This window comes from Mytilus edulis, chromosome 3 (assembly GCF_963676685.1).
Source record: "Mytilus edulis chromosome 3, xbMytEdul2.2, whole genome shotgun sequence".
NCBI classification, from domain to species: Eukaryota; Metazoa; Mollusca; class Bivalvia; order Mytilida; family Mytilidae; genus Mytilus; species Mytilus edulis.
In genome coordinates, this window is record NC_092346.1 from 38333826 (window position 1) to 38359856 (window position 26031).

Sequence of the window (26031 nt, forward strand, 5' to 3'; positions counted from 1 at the left end):
AGTTGTAAGTTTTTTATAAAACTTTATCCAGGCCTGACTGTTAGCAATATATCAAAATATATCAAATATGGGTATGCTCATTTGAAGCACCTGTAAAATGCACTTGCATTAGGTACAGTAATGTCAGAGGTCTATACTTAAAAAAAAAAATAACAAGAATTTTTCCCCTCTAAAGATTTTAGTGAATATTTTAGAAGAAAAGGCTCATCCCCTCAACACTTTCTGAAAAGATCATTGTAAAATATGCATTTCAATTTTGCAGATGACAGAATTGCTTTATAAACTATCAAGCAATAGTCTTATTCCTTTGAAACATTTAAATGAGGGTGGTAAAGGGTTAATTTCGTGCAACATGTTTTGCCATTTTTATTTCATGTGTAGCAGTGAAAAAGGTTCGTTACTCACTGTGTTTCGTGAAATTGGTAAAAAGATCGCTTGTCGTGAAATGGCAATTTTATTTCGCGTTCTTCTGTGCAGATACCCGTCCCCACCCCTTATGCAACTCTTAAAATAGTTTTTTATCCGTGAGTTAGATCTGTTTTGTAATTGAAGTGTTGCTGTCTTTGCACACAAAAATTGGGAAATCTAATTTAGGTATAGTATAATTGCCGATGAGATAACTACAAAATGTATGTGGAAGAAAGATGTAAGCAGTGGGAAACTCATTTTAAGCCATTTCTTCAAACAGTTTTACTGTTTAGAATATTGATGTGTATCTTACACTACATTGGTTTCATTTCTTGTTTCAGCATTTAGCAATAAAATACCTTCATAAAAACGATTTAGCAGTTTTCAGTCAATATACAATTATCATAACAGATATCTCTACTTTTGATTCTTGAACAGTAAAAAGCCACATCTTTTGAGAAACATACAAAATAATTTGAAATGTAAGAAGTTATAGAATAGTAAGTTTTAAATTGTAAAAGCTGTTGCATAGATTTATCCATTTTTTATTTTACAGATGATACATAGATGTCAGATGGTAGTAGAGGTCAAGCTGAGTCAAACAGCATCTGAAGTACAGATAAACTATATAACTGCTACAAAGTATTCTAATACATGCACATCTTTTCATTCTTATACAACAGATTATTTACAGTCTACTGATTATTCATTTAAATGTCATTTAAAAAAAAAATTATATCCTACAAAAATTGACTATTTCATTTTGACACTATACTCGTCAGATAAGTTTTGTGACGCATCATGCTTGGTACTTCTAAAATGCTTGGGCAGACAACATTGAATGATTATTACCATAAGACTTAATATGAAATATCAATCCTAATTCATTCAAGCATTACCAAAGAGATTGTAAAAACCACACTATTGACCATACATTTAACTAAACATTTATTTGCTTATTTGTCAGCTTAGCTGACATCATTTAATTATTGTATATCTTTGCTTTTACTTAATTCACATTCTGTGAGTGTTTGTTCATGCAAATATCTACTTCAAAATCTCATTTGAAAATCCTTTTCATACAAAAATAAACAAATTTTCTGTTATGTTATATAATGTGTCTAACCTTTTCATCATTTACTATTATATGAAAACAATGTTTCATTCTCCATAGTCTGAGGTCTGAGATTGCTCAGAAAAACTTGACAGAATTTCTAGGACTTGCTTAATTGGGCTGTGGCACAGTTCAAATAGAAAACATGGAAACTATAGATTTGTGGTAGTAAGCTTTTTGTTCTGAGACTTTTAAATGCCTAAAGCACATCTTATATACCCCTATACAAGAGATTACTTATATTTACATCATTTCTTGGACCCTAAATAAAGAAGCCAAACCCAGGATGAATAACTACAACACAAAGAGAAGAAATAATATGTTTACTTTAAATCTGTTTTGTCCTTTTAATGAATTATGGATTGAAAATTATACTACCTTAAAATGGACACATAAACAAAGGAAGTGTCTTTTTTTAATGAATTATGGATTGAAAACTATACAACCTGAGAATTGACAGATAAGGTTTGGTACCATAAAAAGGTTTAAACCCCCTGTAATTGTTTGCACCTGTCCTAAGTCAGAAATCTGATGTTCAGTAGTTGTTGTTTGTTGATGTGGTTCATAAGTGTTTCACATTTTTTTTAGTACAGATTAGACCGTTGGTTTTCCAGTTTGAATGGTTTTACACTAGTAATTTTTTGGGGACCTTTAAAGCTTGCTGTTTGGTGTGAGCCAAGGCTCTGTGTAGAAGACCGTACCTTGACCTATTAAGTTTTACTTTTATAAATTGTGACTTGGATGGAGATTTGTCTCATTGGCACTCATACCAAAGAACTGAGTTATTAAATACAAAAAAACCTAACACTACTCTTACAGTGTTTAATAAGACTAGTGTTTAACCTGAAAGTGTTCTACCATCTCCATTCATTTAGAATACAAAATAACTTACTTATCATCTTGTGAGTGTTCAGCCATCACCAACTTTTCCTTGTTGATACCAACTCTTTCTAACTCCCCATTTAACTTTTCTAGTTCATTGCTCAATTGCTGACTTTTAATCTTTTCATTAACCAATTCCTGAAACAAAATAAAAGCATACAATTTTGAAAAGATTCAAGGGTTCTCCTCCACTCACAGTTCATCTTAATATCATAAATGAATTATGGATGTTGCGTAATAGGAAACGTTAAGTTTGATACAGGATTCATAAATTGCAGTTAATTTTAAGAAAATGTATAGGGCTTGACTCTTTCTACCCATTCTTGGATTAATCATCTGGTGCAAGACCTTGGCAAACCAAATTCCACTCCAGACAAGCCAAGTTTGTATTATCAAAATTTAAGGAACATAACTTTTATTAATCAAATTATTATGTAAAATTCTTGAAATGCAAAATCAAGTTTTCTCTTTTCACAACCAGCCGAACCAGGTATAAATTTTATGCAAGTATAAAGTTTAAAAATCTAAAATAATGATACCCATGAATTAATTTGAATTTGAATTTCTATAATAACAAAATTCATGGCCATACAGTATATTATTTAGAAACTTAAACCATAAAATGTAACCCCCTATCTAAATTTTAGCCAAATACACATGTAATGGCAAACAATTACTTTGCTCTCACAATTAATATTTGTTTTGTGATCAGTAATATTGTATGTAAGCAGGCACGTAGCCAGGAATTTCCAAGGGGGGGTTCGTTGGACTCATGAACTCGACTTTAACAGTCACAATTTGAACAAAACGTTGACTTTAACATGTACAGTGCTTATTTGATTTCAAGGGGGGGGGGGGGGTTCGGACCCCCTGGCTACGGGTATGGTAAGTATTCATGGTCATGATGGTATTGTTTATTTATTAGGTCAAGCAGCATTTAGGGAAATAAGCTATCACTATGAGCATCTTGAAATTAATTGTCAAGATGTTTGTAGCTGAGCTAAAAAAAAATCATCAAACATTGAAGTGTTACAAGAAAAAACAAACTTTATGATCCATGACATGATTTAGTATAAAATATACATAAGTGAAATATTTTTCAATTATATCTTTTTAGGAAGTTATAAAACCTTAACTCTTTCATAAATAGTAAAGTAAATTGTAAGTCATAATGAAGAACTCATGAGGTAGAAAATTAATTCATGCATCAATTCCCATTTACTATTTAACCCTTTTCAAAATTTTAAAAATGCATAAGAGTAATTGAAGAAGTAGGATGAAAAAAGTCCACAGGGTCTTCATTTTGTCATGATCGATATTTAATAACGAAAGACCAAAAGGTGATATTACATGTATGAATGAACTCAGGCACATCATAAAGTTTTGAGAAAATGTTTAAGGAAAACCAAAACAAAATGGTCATGATGGTATATATCTCTTGTGCAGACAAATCCTAATTTTTCACTCAAATGACATAAAATGTTCCCTCAAGATTATATTGTCAAAACTAGGGTTCATTAATTTTTTTTATTGATTAATAAGAGAAAGCCTTCACTGATCAAAGAAGGTTGTACAATGGACCATTATTCAAAATATTGAAATATAAACTATTGTAATCAGATAAATATTCTCAAATTTGAGAAGACTAGGAATATTTTCTAATGAGCAGTTCCATCAACATTTATTTTATTTTTTAATTATATTATTCCATATATGCCTTAAACAACAAAGTTAAGGTCAATGACCCAAAAGGATAATTCATCACATTTTAATTTACCATAAAACACATAAAAAATGCAATGCATGTATTGAACAAACACATGCACATTGAATATGCAACTTTGAACTTAAATGAAATGACACCAGTTATGTACTATAAACAATGTTTATATAAAGATCTTGCCCCATTCTGAATAGACCTTATCAGTTATGTCAATTGTTCGGTAATGTCAGTCAGGGCTTGGACATAAGTCATTCCAATTTTTGCATATGAATGCTAGAGGTCTAGATTGATATATTTCATGGATTATCTCCCTTTATTTTAAAACAAAATACAGAAACAAGCCAATTAATGATCAACAAAAAATATATGACCTGAAACAAAATGTTTCAAATATTGACTTGAGCATATTGAGGTTAATACCATAACTTCAAATCAACATCCATATAAAAAGGTTGTCTTTTTTATGACTTGCATGACGTATGCTGCATAAGTCATAGTGTAAACATTTTTTTCTCATAACACAAAATTTAATTTCTGTAATTCACAAACAAAAAAGACATATTCATGAATGTGTTCTGACTAAATAAAGATATGCTACAACAATCTCTGCAATAAGACATATAAAGAAGGAAAAGAAATACTGACCTCTCTGAGTGTTGCTATTGTTTTCTTGTTAATATTTGACTGTTGTAATATTTCTCTATTTTCTCTTTCAAATTCATGCAACTTTGATGATGTTTCTTTAGATGTTTCTAACGTCCGTTTAACACTACGATGTTCTCTTTCCATAATATTACACTTTGTAGTCAGTTCATCAACAGTAGTATCTTTTAACTGTACTGACTGCTTTAGTCTTTTGTTTTCCTTTTCTAGCACTGCTTTAGATGTCTGTAACTTACTAACTTCATTTTCAAGTTCTGAACTTTCCTTTTCCACATTATGTAATCGCTTACTAGACATTTTCACTTCTTCCATAGCTTTTTGTAACTTTTCATTTTCTACCTCCAAATCAGTATTGTCTTTCTCTAACTGATTCAGACGTTTTGTTGTTACCTCTAGAGATTTCTGAATTCTTTGATTTTCATTGTCCAGATCTAACAGATCCAATTCCATCTGTTCTTGTTTAGTCCGCTGATTTCTCTGATTCTCCAGACTTTTTCTAAGCTGTTGTATTTCCCTGTTCATTGAATCTTTTTCACTTTCTAATTCAGCTATCCTTGATGAAGCACTTTTCATAGAGTGTAATGACCTTTCCAACTTTTTATTTTCAACAGTCAAGTTAATATTCTCCTGCTCTAAATTTTCCTTTTTCTGTAATGCCGACTTTAGTGTCTGAACAGATTTTTGTAACTTTCTGTTCTCGACCTCTAAATCAGAGTTTTCTTGCTCTAACACCTCACTTTTATCACATGTCAACTGAAGAGTGGCTATACTCTTTCGTAATTCTGAATTCTCTTTTTCAAATTGTGAATTTTCTGTTTCCAATTCATTTATGTGATCAGAGTTTAATTTTAATTTAGAAAATGATTTTTGTATTTGTCTATTTTCATGTTCTAATTTTGATGTTACTTGATTTTTTGCCGTCACTGTTTCATGTAATTGTTTATTTTCTTTTTCTAATTCTTTCAGACGTGTATCATTAGTTTGCTCATTTCTTTGTCTTATAACATGAACGGTCTGCTGGAGGTTGTCATTTTCAGCCTCTAATTCTCTGACCTGTCTCTCGTAATTATCCTTCAGTGTTTCGAGGGTTTGAGCAAGATTGTCTCTTTCTCTAGCTGCAACGTGTAGATTTTGTTCTAAGTCTATGCACTGTTGAGATGAATCATTTGAAGAACCCTGAAGTTTTTCTATTTTCTTTGCTAGTCTTTGGTTTTCTTTTTCCAATTCCAAATTGAGAGAAGTGTTTTCAATTAAAGAGCTTTCACGCAGTTCTTCAATCTTTTTCTTTAATCTCTGGTTCTCCAGATCTAGTCTTAGCACTTTAGCATTAGTTGTCTCTGCCATTTGATCAGATAAAGTGCCACCAATGCCTGAAAAATAGTAAATGGATTAAAGTTTGAAAACATAAACCCAATTATGCTATTTTAGAATTGAAAATCTTTAAAAATGCATTTTTTTTAATGTATTGAGATCCAAGCAAAATACTGTTAGTTAGCTTTTCTTTCGTATTCTTTGATGCATTCCATGAAGCTATCATTCTTTTACCTTCATCAGAAACCCTAAGAGTTCAAAGTCTGGAAAAGCTGAAGATATATCTACATTTTGAGCTACATAACCAAAATAGGTCAATAGGAGAGATCTAATCAAGTAAATAAATTCTGTCATATTTGTTGGTGCTTGTACAAAGTCAGAATGCTGTGATTTTATTTTCTAGGGTGCTTAGTGACTTTGTCCTACATACTGTAAATTCAGAAATGATTGCGAAAAAATGCAACAGGGTTATAATCTCAATGATTTAACCTTGCATTTTGATATTTTTTTAATAAATTATACAGGATTTTTCACAATAATGCAAAAATTCGCATTTTTGTCTAAAATGATAAAATCATAATAATAAATGCTCGCAAAAATTTCTAAATTTACAGCACAGGTCTAGTATTGACGACAAAAGAGTAGATTCCAAATATTTTTTTATTTTATCACATTTATTGTTTTTATTTGATTTTTTTTTCTAAGTTTAGATATTTTCTGTGTGTTAGCTATACAACTGCATTTATTTCTACATATAACATGTAAAACTGTAAACAATTAAAACACATCTACAAAATTACCAGAAATTTTAAGTCTTGCTGATACCAGTTCGTGTTCCAAATTTGTGCTTTCGTTCATGTTTGATTTCTTTTCAAACTGTAACTGTGCATTGTCCTCTGTGAGAATCTTGATCTTTTCTCTGTCAGCATCTCTTTCCTACAATAATTCATATTTCATATGTTATGTATTCAAATTCAGAATAAAGAGATAATTCAAAATTACCTCCCCTTAACTGAAGCTACAATTTAATATTTCTATTTTAAGTAAATGGGTTTTTTTAATGTACATTTCTCTTATAAATTTAGTATAACTGAAGATCTTTACATGCATTCTTTAAGGTCAATAAATTGAAAGTTATTAAATTGTAGAAAAACAAAAAAAATATTTTTCAAATAAAAGTTATTTTAAAATGAGTTGCATTTGTTTCTTGAATTGTTACTGTTTTGTTTCTTTAGTTTATCAAGTTGTAAATATTCATGTCTTTCTTAGTTGTAAACAAATTCCAACAATTCATGTAACTGGTAAAAATTTTTTAGGAGGCAATGGGATACAGAAAAGTGCAACTGAAAAATAATTGTAAGTTAGGCCTGCTTGGGGTGGATGAATTTTTCACAACTCCCCAAACATGACTTGATGACATACAGCATGGCTTTTGTACAATTTCAAGAAGAATTTATCACATTGTTCTTTTTGTTTAATAGTTAATCAGACCTTTCTTAAAAATTTAAAAAATTCAAATTCAAGGGAGATAACTATTGTTTTTGCAGTTCACTAACCAATGTCATTTCTTCTATTTGTTGTCTATATCTCATCAGTTCATTTTCTAACTCTATCACAGTTTCTACACGCTTATGACTTGTTGACAGTTGCTCCTCTAATATGTTCTTTGTTTCTGTCAGTATAGCATTATCCTCTCGAAGTTCCTGTAATAGTCAAATGTAGATATTGATTATCCATAAGCATAATAATATCTTGTAAGCAGTAGTTTTCTTCTTCAAAAGTCATAACCTTTCATCTCATGTAAAGTGTGACTGATTTTATAGATGATATTTACTTATCAGGATAACCATCAGAAGATTGAAAAAAAAGAAGAATGTTCCTGAGGACACAAATGGCCCTGCTCAAGTTTGATTACATTATATTAAGGAATAACAACATTACACTTAATGCTTCCTTCAACTAGAAGCAAGATCAGAAAAATGAAATTTTAATTTGATAAATTTTATATTCTAAAGAAAAAAGCAAGACTTATCTAAATTTATATCTTAAATTAAAAAAAAAATTCTTTTGTTTATAATTTTGTTATAAAATATTGAGAAATGAACTGATTCACCACTTTAATTTGTACGGGTGGTGGAAAATAATCATAACATATATCAATTTTCCCTGTTATAGACATTAACATGTTCAACACTATGACCTACTTACATTGACCCTGGACTTGTAGAATTCCAATTCATTTAATTTCTCTTTACACTTTGTCAACTCAGCCTGGTATGCATTAGATTGTGCTACCTGTGATAAAAATAGAATATAATATAATGTCAAACTTTAATTTAGATATACGAGCTACCTTATACTGCTTTATATTTCAACATTGTTTAAACATTAAGAGCACTGGTTTGAAAATACATGTCTATTTGTGTTCAATCTGCTGCAGTTTTTTTATGACTCAAAACACCCACTATGATAAGAGTTCTTCCATCAGCAAAATTCTATACAGATGAAAACAGATACCGTTCATGAGCGATTTATTTTAGCAGAAAGAACAAGAATGTGTCCATAGTACATGGATGCCCCACTCGCACCATAATTTTCCATGTGTAGTGGACCGTGAAATTGGGGTCAAAACTTTAATATGAAATTAAAATTAGAAAGATCATATCATAGGGAACATGTGTGATAAGTTTCAAGTTGATTTGACTTCAACTTCATCAAAAACCACCTTGACCAAAACTTTAACCTGAACAGACGCACTGACGAACGGACGCACTGACGAACGGACAAACAGACGAACGGACGCACGAACGGAGGCACAGACCAGAAAACATAATGCCCCCCTACTATCGTAGGTAGATTGTAGGTGGGGCATAAAAATAAGGCGGATATAAATCATCAGGAATATGAGAAACTTGAGATTTAATTAAATGTTTTCCATGATTCATAACTCTTACCTTTTCTCTCAAAATATCAAGCTCATCTCTCAACAGTCTTGCAGCTCTTGCATCTTGTATTAAAGTAGCATTCTGTAAAACACAAACAAAACAAATAATTGGGATCTCTAATAATAGCATAGCAGTAAATAAAGTTTGATTTTACTGGTATGAAAAATAATCATTTCAGAAATTTGTATAATGCTTTTATCTATACAAAAATGCTATGGGACTAGAATCAAATTAACTTGAAATTGATTTTAAGCAGAATATTTGGGCAGTATTTCCTGTATTCAAAGTATGATATCAGCACTCTTATGAACAACAAAATACTGCTATGTGACAAAATTGGTTAATTTAAAAAAAAAAATTATGTGATTTGATTTTTGGTGTTTTAACGCCACTTTTAAGCACTGCAATTAGGCTATTTCGTGGCTGCCAGTTTTTTTTGGGAGAGGAAGCTGTAGTGCTTGGAGATAACCACTGACCATCATTAGGAAAACTGACAATCCTAGTCAATTAAGATTGGTGTCGAGTGCAACCGCACGAGCGGACTTCGAACTCACAACATCAGTGTTGATTGGCATTGATGACAGTAGTAACAACTTAGGCCACCGAGGCCCACTTTTTTTTTTTTAGGTATTCTACCAATCTTAAAGCTTGATTTCATGCTTCATAGAATATTATCCATAAAACATAAGATTTCGAAATGATGAATTTTGAACAAAAATGCCATTTAAACAAATCTGATACGGGTATCTAAACTAGGGTTTTCTATGGATATATTTTGCATAAAATTGGCAAACATATCTTTCACACTATATAATTTTTCATAAATATTCAAAAATACAATGATTATTTTTAAGGAGTGTGCAGTGTATTAAAGGAAAGTATAACTAACCTCATTTTTAAGTTTGGAAACAATGCCTTTATTATCATCCTGGTCTACTTGTAGATCTGAAATTAATTCTTGCTTATCTTCCCTGGAAAATAAATATAAACGATAAGCAATTAAAATGATTGTAAACTGAAATAATTCATGATTAAAGATAAAGTATTTTTTTTAATGTTTGCATTACTACCAAGTGACCAAAGCCTAGGTACTTACATGCTTAATGTGTAAGAAAATGTCTTAATCCTGTCAAGAACTGGTTTAAGGGAGATAACTGTATTATTTTTGTCATGAAAGCTGGTTATTTGTTCATATATATTTTTTGTTAAATACTTTGTTTAGTTTGAACATATTTTATTGTTCAATAATGACAAATGGATTAGACACCAGTTTTTTAACTTTAATAGTAACATCTTCTTCAATACATACATAAATATACACATGAATGAACATTACATATACTGTAAACCAACTTATTTTCGCGACTTTCGCGAGTAGAAAATTAATGCGAATATAAATCGTCGCGAAATAGTTTACAAAGGGTAAAACACAAAATAAAGTATCCGCGAAAAAAAGTTGGTTTACAGTATATTTGACTTTAACCAATTATCATTTTAGCATGAAGGTATAACCAGGTGCTTTGCAGGACGCAGTTTTATACAACCGCAGAGGTTGAACCCTGAACAGTTGGGGCAAGTATGGACACAACATTCAAGCTTGATACAGTTCTGAATTTGGGTTGTGATTAAATTTTTGACATAATATGAGTTTCTGACACAAAACAAATGTCAAGATCTTACAAATCTATTGTGCAATATTGTGCAATTAAAGATTTCTTCTTAAAACTTTTAAATAATTTGGAAAACAACTACTTCCCCCCCCCCCCCTTTTTTTTTTGCAATAATTCCATAATTCTAAACATTTAATATTCCAGATTATAGCTTTATACTAATTCCCCAAACTTACAATTCCTGCCTAAGTTTCCAGATTATAGCTTTATACTAATTCCCCAAACTTACAATTCCTGCCTAAGTTTCCTGATTTTAGCTTTATACTATTTCCCCAAACTTACAATTCCTGCCTAAGTTTCCTGATACCTGTCTTAGTTTCCCAATTTTAGCTTTATTCTACTAATTCCCCAAACTTACAATTCCTGCCCAAGTTCCCTGATTTTAACTTCATACTATGCCCTAACTTACAATTCCTGCCCAAGTTTCCTGATTTTAACTTTATACTATTCCCTAACTTACAATTCCTGCCCAAGTTTCCTGAATCTAACTTTATACTATTCCCTAACTTACAATTCCTGTCTAAGTTTCCTGATTTTAGCTTTACAATCAGCCAGTTCCACTACCATGTGATGTTTCTCTGGACTGGTGGGAGGGGCCATAGGTAATGCAGTATTCCCTCGGGATTGTTTTTGATAGAAGTCTCTCTCCTGTGCCAATTCTGTAAGGATCTGAAATGTAAAATAACTTTGATTTAACATTCACCATTTGGAGTATAAGAACATCAATAAGAGTTTTAAAAGTATCACATTCTTTAAATAAGACAATAGGCCGGGGACCATTTCGTTGAATCTAGTTGCACTTTAACAATAAGAATACAATTCAACATTTAAAATAGATCTTAAGTGTTGAAAAAGTATTAAATACTACATCGATCAAATTATATTTGTGTTCCAAATTTCTAATTTATAGTTAAATACATTTTTTAAATTGCATTCCATAATTGTTCAAGATGAATAAATGGAAGTTGCATCTATGAGACACTGATGATGCCCCGCTTGCATATAAAGTTAAAAAGTGGACAATATAACTGTAAAAGTGATGTGCATGCATATTCCAACTTAATTTGTGTTTTGTAGTAATAAGCACGGAAAACAGAAACAAAAAAAATCAGCAATTTTTCCATTTATTAGATGCATAATTCTAGAACGGCAGAAGTAACGATGTCCAAATTTAAAAAATCGATCTGTGGTTTGTGGTAATAAGCATTGTGTACAAGTTTCAGAACATTTGGTGTAGGCAAACTACAGTTAGAGCAAGGAAAACAATTTTGAGACAATTGTACAGATGTGCAGAAGTAACGCTGGGTGGGGGCATACAAATTTGGAATGTGAAGCAGTAAAATTTTATTATGGAAATGAATAAATTCATCCTAATATGGTCAATATCACACCTCAAAATAATCATCTCTCTCTTTCAGTAGTCTTGTTACATGGTTGAACATTTTTTCTGTGTAAGTTTCTAACTGTTCTGTTGGTTCAATGTGCATGATGAATTCTGTATCATCTGTAACCTGCAAATATAAAATAATGAAATTATGTAAACATAAGAAAAGCTTGAAAGGCTTATAGGAGTAACTACCATATTACCAATTGATGTTTGTAACAAGAATGTGTCCTCAGTACACGAATGCCCCACTCGCACTTTCATTTTCTATGTTCAGTGGACCGTGAAATTGGGGTAAAATCTCTAATTTGGCATTAAAATTAGAAAGATCATATCATAGGGAACATGTGTACCAAGTTTGAAGTCGATTGGACTTCAACTTCATCAAAAACTACCTCGACCAAAAACTTTAACCTGAAGCGGGACAGACGGACAAACGGACGAACGAACGAACGGACGGACGGACGCACAGACCAGAAAACATAATGCCCCTCTACTATCGTAGGTGGGGCATAAAAATATGTCATTTATGCAAAAATATAATAAGATGACACAAAATATGTTTTTTTTTTATATCTAAAACCTACACCACAAACTGTCCTATTCCTAGACATAATGACCTTGTTTTATTTCATTATTTTAACATTTGTAAAATGCAGATTCTTTCATATATGTTTTTTCCACCGAATCTGCAAACCGAACTATAGAAAATCATTAACTCATCCAATTCTTTCGGTTATTATTTTTCTCCATATCTTGTGGTGTGTTGAATCATCATTTATTAATGATTTTTTTTTAATTAGTAGTTTTTAATTGCATAAAACAAATCAACTGAATATATGATATGCAATTTCCTGCCAATTTAAATTAAAATTGATACTTTCATAGAATGGGTTTGAAAAACAGCAATAGATTCCTTTTCAGTTTTGACCATTGCCATCTTTAGGTATTAAGAATTTTTCAATAAATAGTCAATGCATGTAAAATGTCTTCTTTCGGATATCAAAATACTTAAGATAAAGATAGGCTTTCATGAAGATTATGGCAATGTTACAAGACTGTTAAAACAAAATCCAGCATAAAAACAGCTAACAAGATCACCGCCAATAAATAATGCCAAGATAAATAATTTGAAAGTGTTTCCAAAATTCTCTTTTTACCAAGTTTCATGATATCCAAGACTCTCTTCAATTACACTTGCAAAATTTTCTACATGGTAGTTATGCAGGTTATTTTTGGAATTCCTACTTGAAGCATCCAATTAGTAACTGAGGCATTAAATTAATGATCAACGTATTGATTTTAGGAGAACTGAAGCACACATTTAGAGCATGTTTTAAAAAACAAACGAATCAATACTTAATTTTAGACAAACTACAAATTACGAATTCCGCAGGGGAAATTATCTGTTTTGTACAAACTCTTATGATTTAGTTTGGAAACAATTGATTTAGTGTAATTACCCATGCAAGGGAGATAATATTTTTATGGCGAATTAATTTAATTATTGTGGAGAACAATATAGCGTGACAATGCAAGTCCTGGACATTCCATGAATATTTTCAGTTAATTCAATTATTTATCTATGATCATCGGACAGTGAAATGAACAAATCACCTATTAACTTTTATTATAGTGTCTTAATTGTTTGATTTTTATCTGGTAAATTGCTTAGAGCAAGTAACTTGTTTTTTTATCGATGACCCATCACTGACCCATAAAATACAGAGCCTAATAGTATTCTAATGATCTGTATCGCTAATAATACACAATCCTTATAGATTATCATTTAATTATGATCATTGTATCTAATAAATAAAACTCAAGTTTTAAACGGAATAAGGTTTTTCAGTGCAGTTTTAAGAATTGGAATGTATACATAATTCATGCAATACATTTTCATGTGACAAAGACCGTCTTTTTCGTCTTTGATGAGGAGAGTTTCGTTGTTTTTTTACAGATACTTTCTGTCTTTAAACTAACTTTATATTTTACAATTTTCCTATCAACAGGACTTTGAGGCGTATTTAATTGATTTAATTGCTCTCTTTGATGTGAAATGTATTATTCAACCTCTATTTCAGAAAATACAACTGCCCTAACATGTTACAAAGTATTCAATAATCCATTTCCGTTTTTTTAGCTCTTGAAACTGTTTAAAAGTTAATGGAATAATAATGGGTTTTAGATATATGTTCTATTAACATTACAGAAAGCCTTACATCAACATGACCCTTCAATCTTAATTAACGTGACATTTTTTGGTCTATTAGTCTGCTAGGGCTTTCCATCACTTTTTAAACATTAATACAATAGTGGGTATCTTTAATGGTACAAGAAATGGAAATGAACCAGAGAAACCTACATCCATTATTTAGTATTGTAAATTCAGAATTTAATGCATGATGATGGAATTACCAAATGAAATGTTTGGTAACTTGACAATTATGCTAGATTAATCAAGGTTATTATTGTTTCACATGATATAGAGGAATATAACCAGCAAAAAATTTAAATGCAAGTTGTAGTTTTGCAAAGTTTTTTTGCATCAATAAACAATTGCTCTTTTATTCTGGATTTTATAAAGCCTTATCACATATGGGTTGATTAAATGTACTTTTTCATTGAGCAAAAGACTGCAAAAACAACCAACCATCACTGGGTAATCAAATGGCTAAGCTCATAAGTGACAAATGTAATTAACCGAACTACTCATCTACCACATTTCTGTGAAGACCTCCTCCTTAAAAAACTTAAAAAAATCATCTTAGATTTTGATGATTTTTATAGGATGTTCCATTAAAAAAAAAAATCCTTTAAATGTAATACTTCAATTTTGCATCATCCATAGCAAATATAAATAGATTGCATTTTTGCCAGCACAAGACTATGGTTAAGAGCAAGATTCCCTGACAATCAATGATTTGTTGACATATAATTTCCCCAAGGTCTAATATCCATTTTTTCAATCTAGGCATATAATTCAATGAATATGTTATCTTAATCACCAAATAAATAATTAACAGGCAAGCAACACAGAATTTGTTATTACAATCAAGGGAGGAAATAGCTACAGGGAGAATTTTATCATTGACCCATCACACCTATCTAAATACTTTCCTTTGATATCTAAATCAATCGATAATTACAGGTATTTATATATAGAAAGTGATTAATATCAAAACCACCAGCCCTATAGGTAATAATCAAGGTGAAAGTACAAATGATTAGCTCCACACCTACTTCATAAACTAATTATTGTCTTTTTGTCACTTGTTCTACATGGTAAATCTCTAAAGCCTATTACTAACATTACTGTGCCTAGTTAGCGTATTAACTGGGGATTCTGTCATTGTTAACAGACTGGAGGAGACATGGACAGATGTCAAGTTAAGTCTTAATGGGATTTGATTACAAAGCATAGTTGTCAATCACTGCAATTGGAATCAATACACATCTCCATAAAGTAACAGATCTCCTCAATTTGTAGAAGAATGATTAGATCAGCATATTATATGCTTGGCAAAAAGGGGGGGCTTCTTTTTCAAAATTATACCATAATCTGGCAGTTGGAATCAATACACAGCTCAATAAATTTACAGGGGATCTCCTTGTTTTGAAGACCAAAAATTAGATCAGCATCTCTTGTCAGAACTTATGTACTTGTAAAATAAAAGGGGGAGGCTCATTTTTCAATTGTACAATAATCTGATATGTCACAACCCCAGCCTAATCTTTTAAAGACTCTATTATTTGGTTAAGTAGAGTGGCTCTGGTTTCTCATTCAATTGAAGTATTTTGTAAAGCATACAAATGTGAGTCTTTTATTTCAAGGTTGAAATTGAATTCTCTTCATCTCCTATACATCTATAATACAAAAAAAACAGTATCTTCGGTCTAAAATAACTTAAGTTTTAAATTCAGAGCTCCTAATCTCTTATCCATCTAAATTATTCAAAACATAATGTTCAGTGTAAAATAACTTTAAAGTTAACATTCAGAGGTGTACCTGACTTCCCAAATAACTTAAAATAATGTAATAACCATAACTTTACCCCCACAGACCATAAATAAGAACAGCCCTAGCCGTAATAGAAAAATGAATCGACAATTGATACAAGCAACAGAGTCAAATGAAACTTTACATTTAAAATATGTATAATTTTTGTAAATCAGCCTTTTTTTGCAGATACTTTTAAACATTTGGCCCACATAAAAAACATAATTACAATTTGTTTTCAAGATTTTTCTATTATTTCACATAAGAGAAGATTTGAAGTTTGTTCCTGGCAATTTATTTTTGCATCAATCTTTTCCCACACAGAAAATAACCTAACTCATTCGCTTGTAAATTATAGTTTGTTTTCTGTAACAGAAGAATTAACTATTTGGTTAGTTTAAGCCATGGTACTGTTCTCCCACCATTATTACCTCTTTGATTAGCTCCACAATTTCATGTTGTACGTGTACATCCAGACTTTTGATAGTATCGATAAAGTTTTCTTTTTTATCACATTGTATTGCACAACCCAAAATTAACAGCAACAGCTTCTTAATTTCTGTAAAACTGGCCTCTGAAATTACAGAATTTAAACAATGAAAAACACAGCATGATAAATAAGTCAATTTTTTAAAATCTTTTTTATAAGGCATATCAAAGGAAAACACATGTCGATTTAGTAACAACAGATATATTGCATGTTGAAATGAAGTCTGAAGGTCTTTTTAATTATTCTTATTATAAATGAAATAAATATATTACTTCCAACAAAAAGCATTCACCTGCATTTAAAAGAAAGGTCACATTCAATGTATTGTAATGCAGAGAGGAGAGTGTTATTTCAGGATTATTTCTAATTTAGTTATTGTTTTGCTAAAGCTTTGGACTAGAAAATAAAACCTTGTGTGAGAAATATTCATCTATCATAACTAGCCCTTTAATAATAACATCTACAAAAAAAATTGTCCATGAAAAATTCAACTTTGCTGACATGTGCGCTTCTGTTTTCCGTACTTCAATATTTACTGAAGAAAGGGTGGGAAAGAAATTACCCCAATTTAAACAGCTTCTTTGTCTGATAACAGATGTCTTTAAAGATAATTACAGGTATTCGACAAATTGAATCTATCTGTCCTATTCTTACAAATATCAAATTATGTATAATAAGATGAAACTACCCCTCAATACCCATAACTAAATAAAGACCAGTCAAAATTCCTTACAAAACTATAAATCTACAAAGAGACCCTATTGTAGATTATATGAAAAGATTTCGGTTCAACTATTTTTTTATCATATTGATTTGATAAACAGTTATGTAGATAACAAAAGATCCTATGTACTGGCAAATTGGGTTGGCATCAAAATTTAAATCTACAAGATTACATAAAATTTTTGTTGACCTAACACAGGTATATACTTGTAAAACATACATCTTTATAAACAATAAAATGATACTTCAATTTATTATGGTAATTTAAATCTTATAACATTGTCATCTTTGTGTCAATAGACCTTTACTATGTGACCCTAAATGCTCCGTAGGTACCAATTTAACCAGAACTTGACTTTCTTATGAAGAATGGTATCAAGAATTGCCATCTCTGGTGTTAATGGACCTTGGTATACTATAAATAACAAGACAAATCATAAAAGTGTGACCAAGTTAGTCCCTTTAATATTATTTTGAATGCAAAGATTTAATTTTTTTCAAATCAAATTGAGATTGAGTAATGGTACATGTCTGCCAATAAAATATGTCACTGCCCTATGCTATTGAATCTTCTAGATCAATAGATGATTAAATAACCTAGATTCAAGTTACAATGTATGTAAATTTTTCCCCCTTAGTTTACTACACCAAAATATCTATGCAAGGCTATAAAGGGATAGTAAGCTGCTGCATAATATGGTCAATCCTTCAAGGCAGATGTGACTGGAGTGAATTTCACCAATTGACCAAACTTGAGTTGGATAATTTAATCACATGAAAAGAAGCTTGTCAACTGCATCACACTATGAGCAGACTTTATTGGCACATGTGAAACAACTTTTTTGCTTTTCACTGAACTAGTACACAATTGTATTTAGGGGCCAGCTGAGGAATTTTTCTTGCTGCATTGATGACCCATTGGTGGCCTTCGGCTGTTGTCTGATCCTTGGTCAGGTTGTTGTCTCTTTGACATATTCCCCATTTCCATTCTCAATTTTAAGTTAAACAACCACCAAAATATGGTCTCATAACCAAGCAAAATGTAAATGATGACTTGATGCTGGTTTACTTCAGAAAATCCTAGATGTAAACAGGGGTGGATCCAGCCATTTAAAAAAAAAGGGGGGGGGGGTCCTAACCAAGGACAAAAGGGGGGCGGGGTCCAACTACATGTCCCCATTCAAATGCATTGATCATCCAAAAAAAGGGGGTTCCCCCCTCCTCCCCCCCCTGGATCCGCCAATGTGTAAAGCTAATGTAATATTGAATATATATGATTGCAGGTACATTTTATAAGCAGCATTGAAATGAGGGTCAAGATTCACAGCGGAAACAGGAAACTTTTGTTGTTTGGAACCTGAATATTCAATGTACTGCCACAATGGTATGATCATATTCCTGAGTTTGTAGAAATCATTAAAGGAAAATTTACATAAAATAACATTTTATATGCATACACATATATCATTTATAGATTTAAGTTAAAGTTTAATGATGATAAGGTAGTTACAAGACTCAAATGTACATGTAGCACAGTTATCAGAGCTTGTTGAAAAGGATGTAATAGAGAGTATTGATAGAAAAGTCCTTCCAAAAACAGAGAAAATAAAAAATAAAACATAAGAGCTATCTTGTATTGATCTTGAGTATAATCTGCTATATACTTTAAAGAATAGAATACAGAAAGGAAATGGGGAATGTGTAAAAGAAACAACAGCCAGGCAAAAGAGTAAAAAACAACTCAAAACCACCAATGGGTCTTCAACACAATGAGAAAAAAAGTCTTTTTTCTAACAACACAAAACTAAAGAAGATGAAGTTAAAAATATAACATCCACTTGGCTTTAGTAGGTTAATAGGACAGAAAATATCACAACTCCTATGCAAGCAGAGTAGTGTTTCCTACCTTTTTCTGGTTCTTTACATATCTGTTGAAAGTTTGGTAGCTTTACAATCAGTATCTGTTGCAAAACATCCTATAAACAAAAATAAAAGCTTTATAAGACAAGTAACTATCAAACATATACAAGGTGCTTATTTTTATACAATATTATGTATTCAATGAAATACATGTAAAGAAAAAATTATTCACTACTTTTCAATAACACATATCATGCCTTATTATATATACGTATATCACAAGATGAGGCCTTGCATCCTGAAATCCCCTTTTTCTGAACATCATCATGCAAGTCCATGCCATCCACACTGTATCACATTCTCATTATAAAAGTTAAACTAATATGATAAATATGATTGTTTTTGTTTTGATAACAAGACATAAATGATAAACTAAGACTGTCAGAAATGATGCCTTGTCAGAGCTTCAAATGAAGATTCTAAGGATTCACCAGAAAAACTCTGAGAACCCTACATTTGAGATACTTAGTCAACTCAAAGCCAGGGCCTTAGCCAGGAATTTCCAAAAGGGGGGGGGGGGGGGGTATTTGGACTCACAAACTCGACTTTAACAGTCACAATATGAACAGAACATTGACTTTAATCGTGCTTATTTGTTTTCAAGGGGGGTTTGTCCGAACCCCCCGAGGCTACGGGTATGAAAGCTATCTAGGTACTATTTGAAAACTTAGTCTTAATGTAGCAATATTACTTTAAAGCTAACCTTAAAACCATTTGACAGTCATTTAGTCAATAATAGTTAGTGGAAAGACTTTCATGTATGATAAAATAAAATTTAGGTCTCTTTAAGGGAGGTCCTTTCAAGACTAACATATAAACTCAGTTGATCTACTGCTATACATTAAATGAAAATACTGAAAGTTATAACAGCAAGGTTATCTCATAACAGATGATAATTCAACACAAGCAATAGAATGCAAAATGACAGAAATACTTTTTCCTTACATATGATTATGAAAATACAGACAGACAAACTAATGTGTAGGTATATACTATGGTATTTATCAACTTTTAAAGTGGGATAATATGAAATAACAATAAATCTACTATGTAATGCTGTTTGCAGTCTCCACTAAATTGTGTTCCCACAATCAGTCAAAATACATGCATCAAAACCCAATAGTAAGGTTAGATAATTGTAGTCCAATTTATACTATATAATAGTAGCTTGCGTGAAGTATAAATATCTGCTTAGTCTGATGTCAGAGTTTTACCACTCATTGTTAGATCAAGTACACTTCAATTCTAGGGGATATCCTTAAATTATTCTTTATCTAAATAACTGGTATAAAACACGTAATTTGTTTAAAAAGTCAATCACATCCTTGGACCATATAAAATATAAGTGTTTAGTCAAACACGGGATGTCTTCAACAATGACGGATACAAACAGGTATATTTACATAAAAGTATATGTGAAATTCAAAGAATGTAATTTGAGGGAAAGTTTGAGGTTTGTTCAACTCTTGAACTTTTCAATAAAATTTTGGATTTCAAATATTTTGACCTCTAGCATCATCAAAGAGACATTCAATGTTGAAATGTGCATCTGGTGCAGTAAAATATGCATATTAATTAATGTTACCACACCAAAGACAATGCATAAAATATGACAAGGATATTATAAACTTCCCGTTCAACAGGACCAAACACACAATTTTTTTATTTTTCGTCTTGATCTTATGCTCAATTAATCTAGATTTTGGCTACTGTCAGTAGCCAAAATCTCGACAGGAAAAAGAAATCTTCTTAAAACATTTTATCCTTCTTTTTCATATAAGTGTTTTAGTTATATGCTTATTTTTGGTATCACCTGACTTAAAGTATTCCATTTGAAAATGTCAATGAACAAAATGACAAATTTATCATGGTCTTTACCAATTCTGTGGCATATTTTTATCAGTTAAGAAGTTAGTTAGTGTTTACAAAAATTAACTTTTTTGGCAAAAAGCTTCAGAAGGGATTCACCAGAAAGCCAAAACTTTCTATTACAGCAGTTGGGTTTTGAGTAAAATAGCACTTTCACACTTATGTTCTTCAGGAAGTCAAGGTCATTCAGTTGCAAAAATGTTTACCAATGTACATGTATGCCTTTGAAAAATCTATATAATATCAAGCATATTATGTAAACTGGTACCAAATGTACTTGTATTGTACCATTTAAATTTATATTACATAATGTTGTCATTTTACTAATGCCTTATAATTTTTCAAGTTACTCTATAGGACTTATAGAATGCTTGAACTACTTATATGTTAAATATTAGCCTAACATTGTGCCAAAGTTATTTCAGCAATACCGTGTAACTTTGATTCAATAGACGATAAATACAACTTAAATACAGCCAAAGCTTCAATGGTTAACTTGTTCCAAAAAAATTAATTGGATTTGGAAACAAAAGATCTTGAAAGTCATTAAGAAGATTATCTCCCCTTTGTTGTGAGTTTTAGACTTTGAAGCGGAATGCAGGTATTGTTAGACTTAATGACATTGATCATTGGAGCGTGTCAACAAGCCTCTATAATCTTCACTCTCACCACTAATTCATTTACCTTGTTCAAACATTGGCCCAATACACATTTATTCAACCTTGTTACCCATATAAAGGTCGAAACGAAAATATTGTTTGCACAATGCCTTGATTATAATAAAGCCAGACAAAAATATTATAAAATGTTTGAAAGGATATAATCACAATAAAAAAACAATTCTTTTCAATAAAGTTCAAGTAAACGATCATAAAAGCTAGGCTGTGAAGTTTTGTAAATATCTAAACATCTAAACCGTGATCAAACAAATCATTTGGCGCTATGCACCGACACCTTAGGTGTATGTATGTAGAGTATATATCAGTAAAATCTTCATGAACAACTCTCCATATTTACTTGTAGAACCATTAAACCATAAACATATTCTCTGTTATACAGCCATATCCTAGTTCATTTGGAGTGTTAGTCGATAAGATTTCTTTAAATTTTATCACAAACAATTCTAACCACTTTCACTTACTAAGTTTATAATTTCTATAAATTAAAGTCAAACTTATCTATTTTAACAGTCCTACTAGATTTACATGTATACCCATAGAAAATTCAGTTTTTGTTACAAGTGCTTGCATGTATATAGTTTAGAAATAAATTGATTTCAAAAATTTCCCCGACACTTTAAGGACCAAATTATGCATCAAATTAATCCTATTATAATTTGAATTGTTTGTTTAATCTTCTTGAAAGACATGAAATTGGTCTATGATTATTTTCGTAAATGAAAATTGTGCATATGTGAATAATATATCTATCTGTAGATATTCAAATTCAGTGAAATTCACACAAAGATGACTGATTCAGTGATTGACTGTAGTTCAAAAAGACAAATCATCCTACTATTATTTCTATTCTTAAACTACCCGTCTTGGCCTAAAATGTCCATAAGGTTTGTTGAAAAGAAGCAAATAACCATTATGTCTTTGGTTAGAAACAGTCACAGACTGAAAGGATTTGTCAAAGTCTTGTCTATCACCAACCAAACCAGCATACTTCAATTACAGCACTTTGGATGGACTATATCAGTTGTTAAACCAGCATCCTTTAAATATTGAAGTCACATGATACTAGAGAACTTCAAAAGCGACTTTACTAAATATTATTCAATAATCAAACAAAATTAGCATTCACGAAGAAAAGCATTTTCTTAGTACATGCATTTGCTTTCCTTCCATAACTTTAACAGTTTTGATCTAAATTTACTTTTATCTGGTTGCCAATATTCAAGAACGATCTACAATATTTCAGTAAAAGTTAACCCTTTAGATTTTGTAATGATTTTTTTAGTTGTTGGATTACTGAATCAACAATGTTCATCCCCCATCTGTCTTTCAAATACCAAAATATCAGATAACAGTACATCTAGGTGAGTGTTTTGTCAAAAAAAATACTAACTACACGCAGTTGTATGTTTTCATTTTCATGAAAAAAAGGTTGATTCGTCGAAATATTTGTGTTGTTAGTATGTAATCCACAGGCAGATATTTTTAATTATTATTTTCAATAGTCTATATAAGTATATCACACTATGATTTCATTTTGAGATAAAATTTTCTGATTGACTGAAAGTTAAAAGGTCACATGGCCTTTGGATAAATGAGTTTCTAGTCAAAGCTTTAATAGAACATGTAAATCTTTAATACTACTGAAAAAGAATTTGAGGTTCTATCGATGAATTGGAAAAAAAAATTAAACATCAATTGAACCAGGCCACCTGGTGTCAGATAAACTTTCTTGGACCTACAGAATAATAACTATCAATCAATTTGTCATACCTTTGAATAAATTCCAACCCTATACTTTTGTTTGTCAAATGAAACTAGTTACCAAGAACATTCAATTTCATTAACAAAGGGAAATGTCTCAGTCCAGCGGCTTTAATCAGATTGTTTCATGCAAAGAAGAAATAAAATTGGCTCTATTTGATACTAACATCCCAGTTCATGAATAAGATGAAAAAAATGTAAAAAATATGTTGAATTATTGGGGAGTTTGAATTGGTGATGATTAGAAGCAAGGAAAATGTTCTTGAGTTTATAAAACATAAGTCATCAGATTTTAAGAAATTACCAAATAGTGTGACAGAAATTCAGACAGACAACCAGTCTGAAAGACAATCTAATCTGTCTGTCTTAAATTGTTAGTAGGGTTTGTTTTATCCTCCAAACACCCCAGGCTCAGACCTTGTGAGAAAGTTTAACAAATATTTTTTTAGAAATCTTGAATTAGACAGAATTCAAGACCTTCTTTTATACATAATAAATTTTTAGAAAATTGACAAAATTATTAAATTCCAAGAATCTTTTTACTTATATTTTATTTCAAATCAAGATCAGAGATATAAGGCTTATGCATCCTACCACTTTGGTGATGAATCAAATTGTATAAATTTGTCAATTTTTATTATCAACTTCAAACGTATAAGTTCAACCTCAAATATTGTGTACATAAAAATCTTATTAATGTATTAATGTAAGTAAATTTACTTAGGAAATTGACTCTGTGTTATTACTTAATTTTCTTCATAAAATATCACTTAAATAGCCAATAAATCATTCAACTTTCAATAAAATCAATCAAAGTCACCAAATTGTATAATTAAAAAGTTAAATTGGCATCATTTACTTCAGCTTATTATTATCAAAATGTCTTCCAATCCCCAAGTAATTAAATAAATTACTTTACTAATCTCTGGTTGAATTTTAATTGAACAAAGGTTACATTTTTCTGGACTTAAGTCACAGTGATTTATTGATATAAGATTATACTAATCTAGGATTAACCGGGACTATTTTTACACCCCTTGTTGATCACAAAGATTTATTCAAAATCAGGTACTGACTGATAATACACTTGCGATAGACAAGAACTAATTGTTCACAGTTTTAAGATTAGCAAACCACAACATGATTCATGCGGTATTTTCTATCTATTAAAAGTTCAGTGTCATTTTAATAAAATGACCCCGAAAAAATATTATAGTCTGATCTCATGGGAAAAGGCCTAATATTAACATGAATGCATGTTATTAATATTTTTTCAATTTAAAAACAGGTACTTAAAATTTCACTGTTCTATACAATTTACAGGTAAATCTGCAGTAGATAGCATGTAACAGTATATACGTGTATATAAGAAAATTAACTCACAATGCCATGTATTATTGTAAACATTTCATAAACTTCAAAAAACTATGGTCCCATGGCCTTAACTTGTAGCTAGCAGTCTCATTGAAAATTATGTCATATCTCTTTATTTTCATAAGCACAATTAAAAGAGATGGCAGTGAAATTACATAATGAGTCATACCAAAGTTTAATAGTGAACCAGGTTCAATGCAAAGATAAAATGTTATGGCCATCTATCAGCAGTGTTCCAGATAGGTCGTTTTCACATGTGGTCCGCCCGCCCTTTCCCAAGTGCAGCCCTGTGCACTTTTTCTGACACCTTGCCCTTTGTTAAATAAAAAGGTCTGCACAAAACAATGCAAGAGAGTCTTCTACTTGTAGTGGGTAAAATGATAAGCTTTTGCTCCTTGCACATTTAACGTTGATTGGTTTACTGTGAAGGAGATGCAGATCAGCAATAAAAGTGCTATTCCTTTACTTTTGTTACAAATTGGTTTATATTATTTTATGTAGTGAGTTAACAACATCTGTCCTACCGTTTCAGTCCAGCAACCTGTCATATGCAATACTAAGGGTAAACTCTCATATTGATTTCAACATGAAAAAAATATTGATAAAAAAATTTTGTTTGAAACCAGTAAATGTTTTTAATAGAATTCTTATAGGATATATCAATAGACAAACATGAACTTGGTCAGATTTTTCCTCTGAGGATAGAATATGTCCATTTGTGGTGTAAACTAAAGTATTGACATTCAAAAGATCGGAAATGGAATCCAGGTTCATAAAATAACAAAGGAGTAGGTCCGGTAAGACCCCTTTTTGGCCCCAAAATATAACAGTTTTACAAAATTGTTAAAATGTAAACTTTTAGTTATTTATTGGACAGTTGAATGCGTCTGCCACATAAATATGGGCTGTTTTTGACTATGCAATGCACATATATCGGGTTGTAGCGCCATTAAGTCATGCTAAATTACTGAAATCTTCGAAATTCTAGCAATTTAGTTAAATTTTAGACGGTTTCCGTGTAAAACGGAAGTGGCCGCATTCGTGTTCATCCTTAATATTGAAATGTAAGTTGTATTTTATGATAATACATAACATATATAAAGGTTGTGGATGA

The 26031-nt window shown here is 30.9% G+C and overlaps 1 protein-coding gene across 8 annotated transcripts in view; it reads right to left on the reverse strand.

Moving 5' to 3' along the window:
* The window catches only part of LOC139516439 (girdin-like), a 59903-nt gene that overhangs the window by 28351 nt on the left and 5521 nt on the right, over positions 1-26031 (reverse strand). For all 8 annotated transcript variants that reach the window (XM_071306548.1, XM_071306546.1, XM_071306543.1 and 5 more), the window contains exons 4-14: positions 19220-19289; positions 16532-16674; positions 12108-12227; positions 11228-11385; positions 9936-10017; positions 9056-9127; positions 8310-8396; positions 7658-7804; positions 6902-7037; positions 4773-6160; positions 2415-2542 (exon numbers count right to left, since the gene is read on the reverse strand). In XM_071306548.1, the coding sequence (XP_071162649.1) occupies positions 2415-2542; positions 4773-6160; positions 6902-7037; positions 7658-7804; positions 8310-8396; positions 9056-9127; positions 9936-10017; positions 11228-11385; positions 12108-12227; positions 16532-16674; positions 19220-19289 (2531 nt within the window). The remainder of the gene's footprint in view (positions 1-2414; positions 2543-4772; positions 6161-6901; positions 7038-7657; positions 7805-8309; positions 8397-9055; positions 9128-9935; positions 10018-11227; positions 11386-12107; positions 12228-16531; positions 16675-19219; positions 19290-26031) is intronic.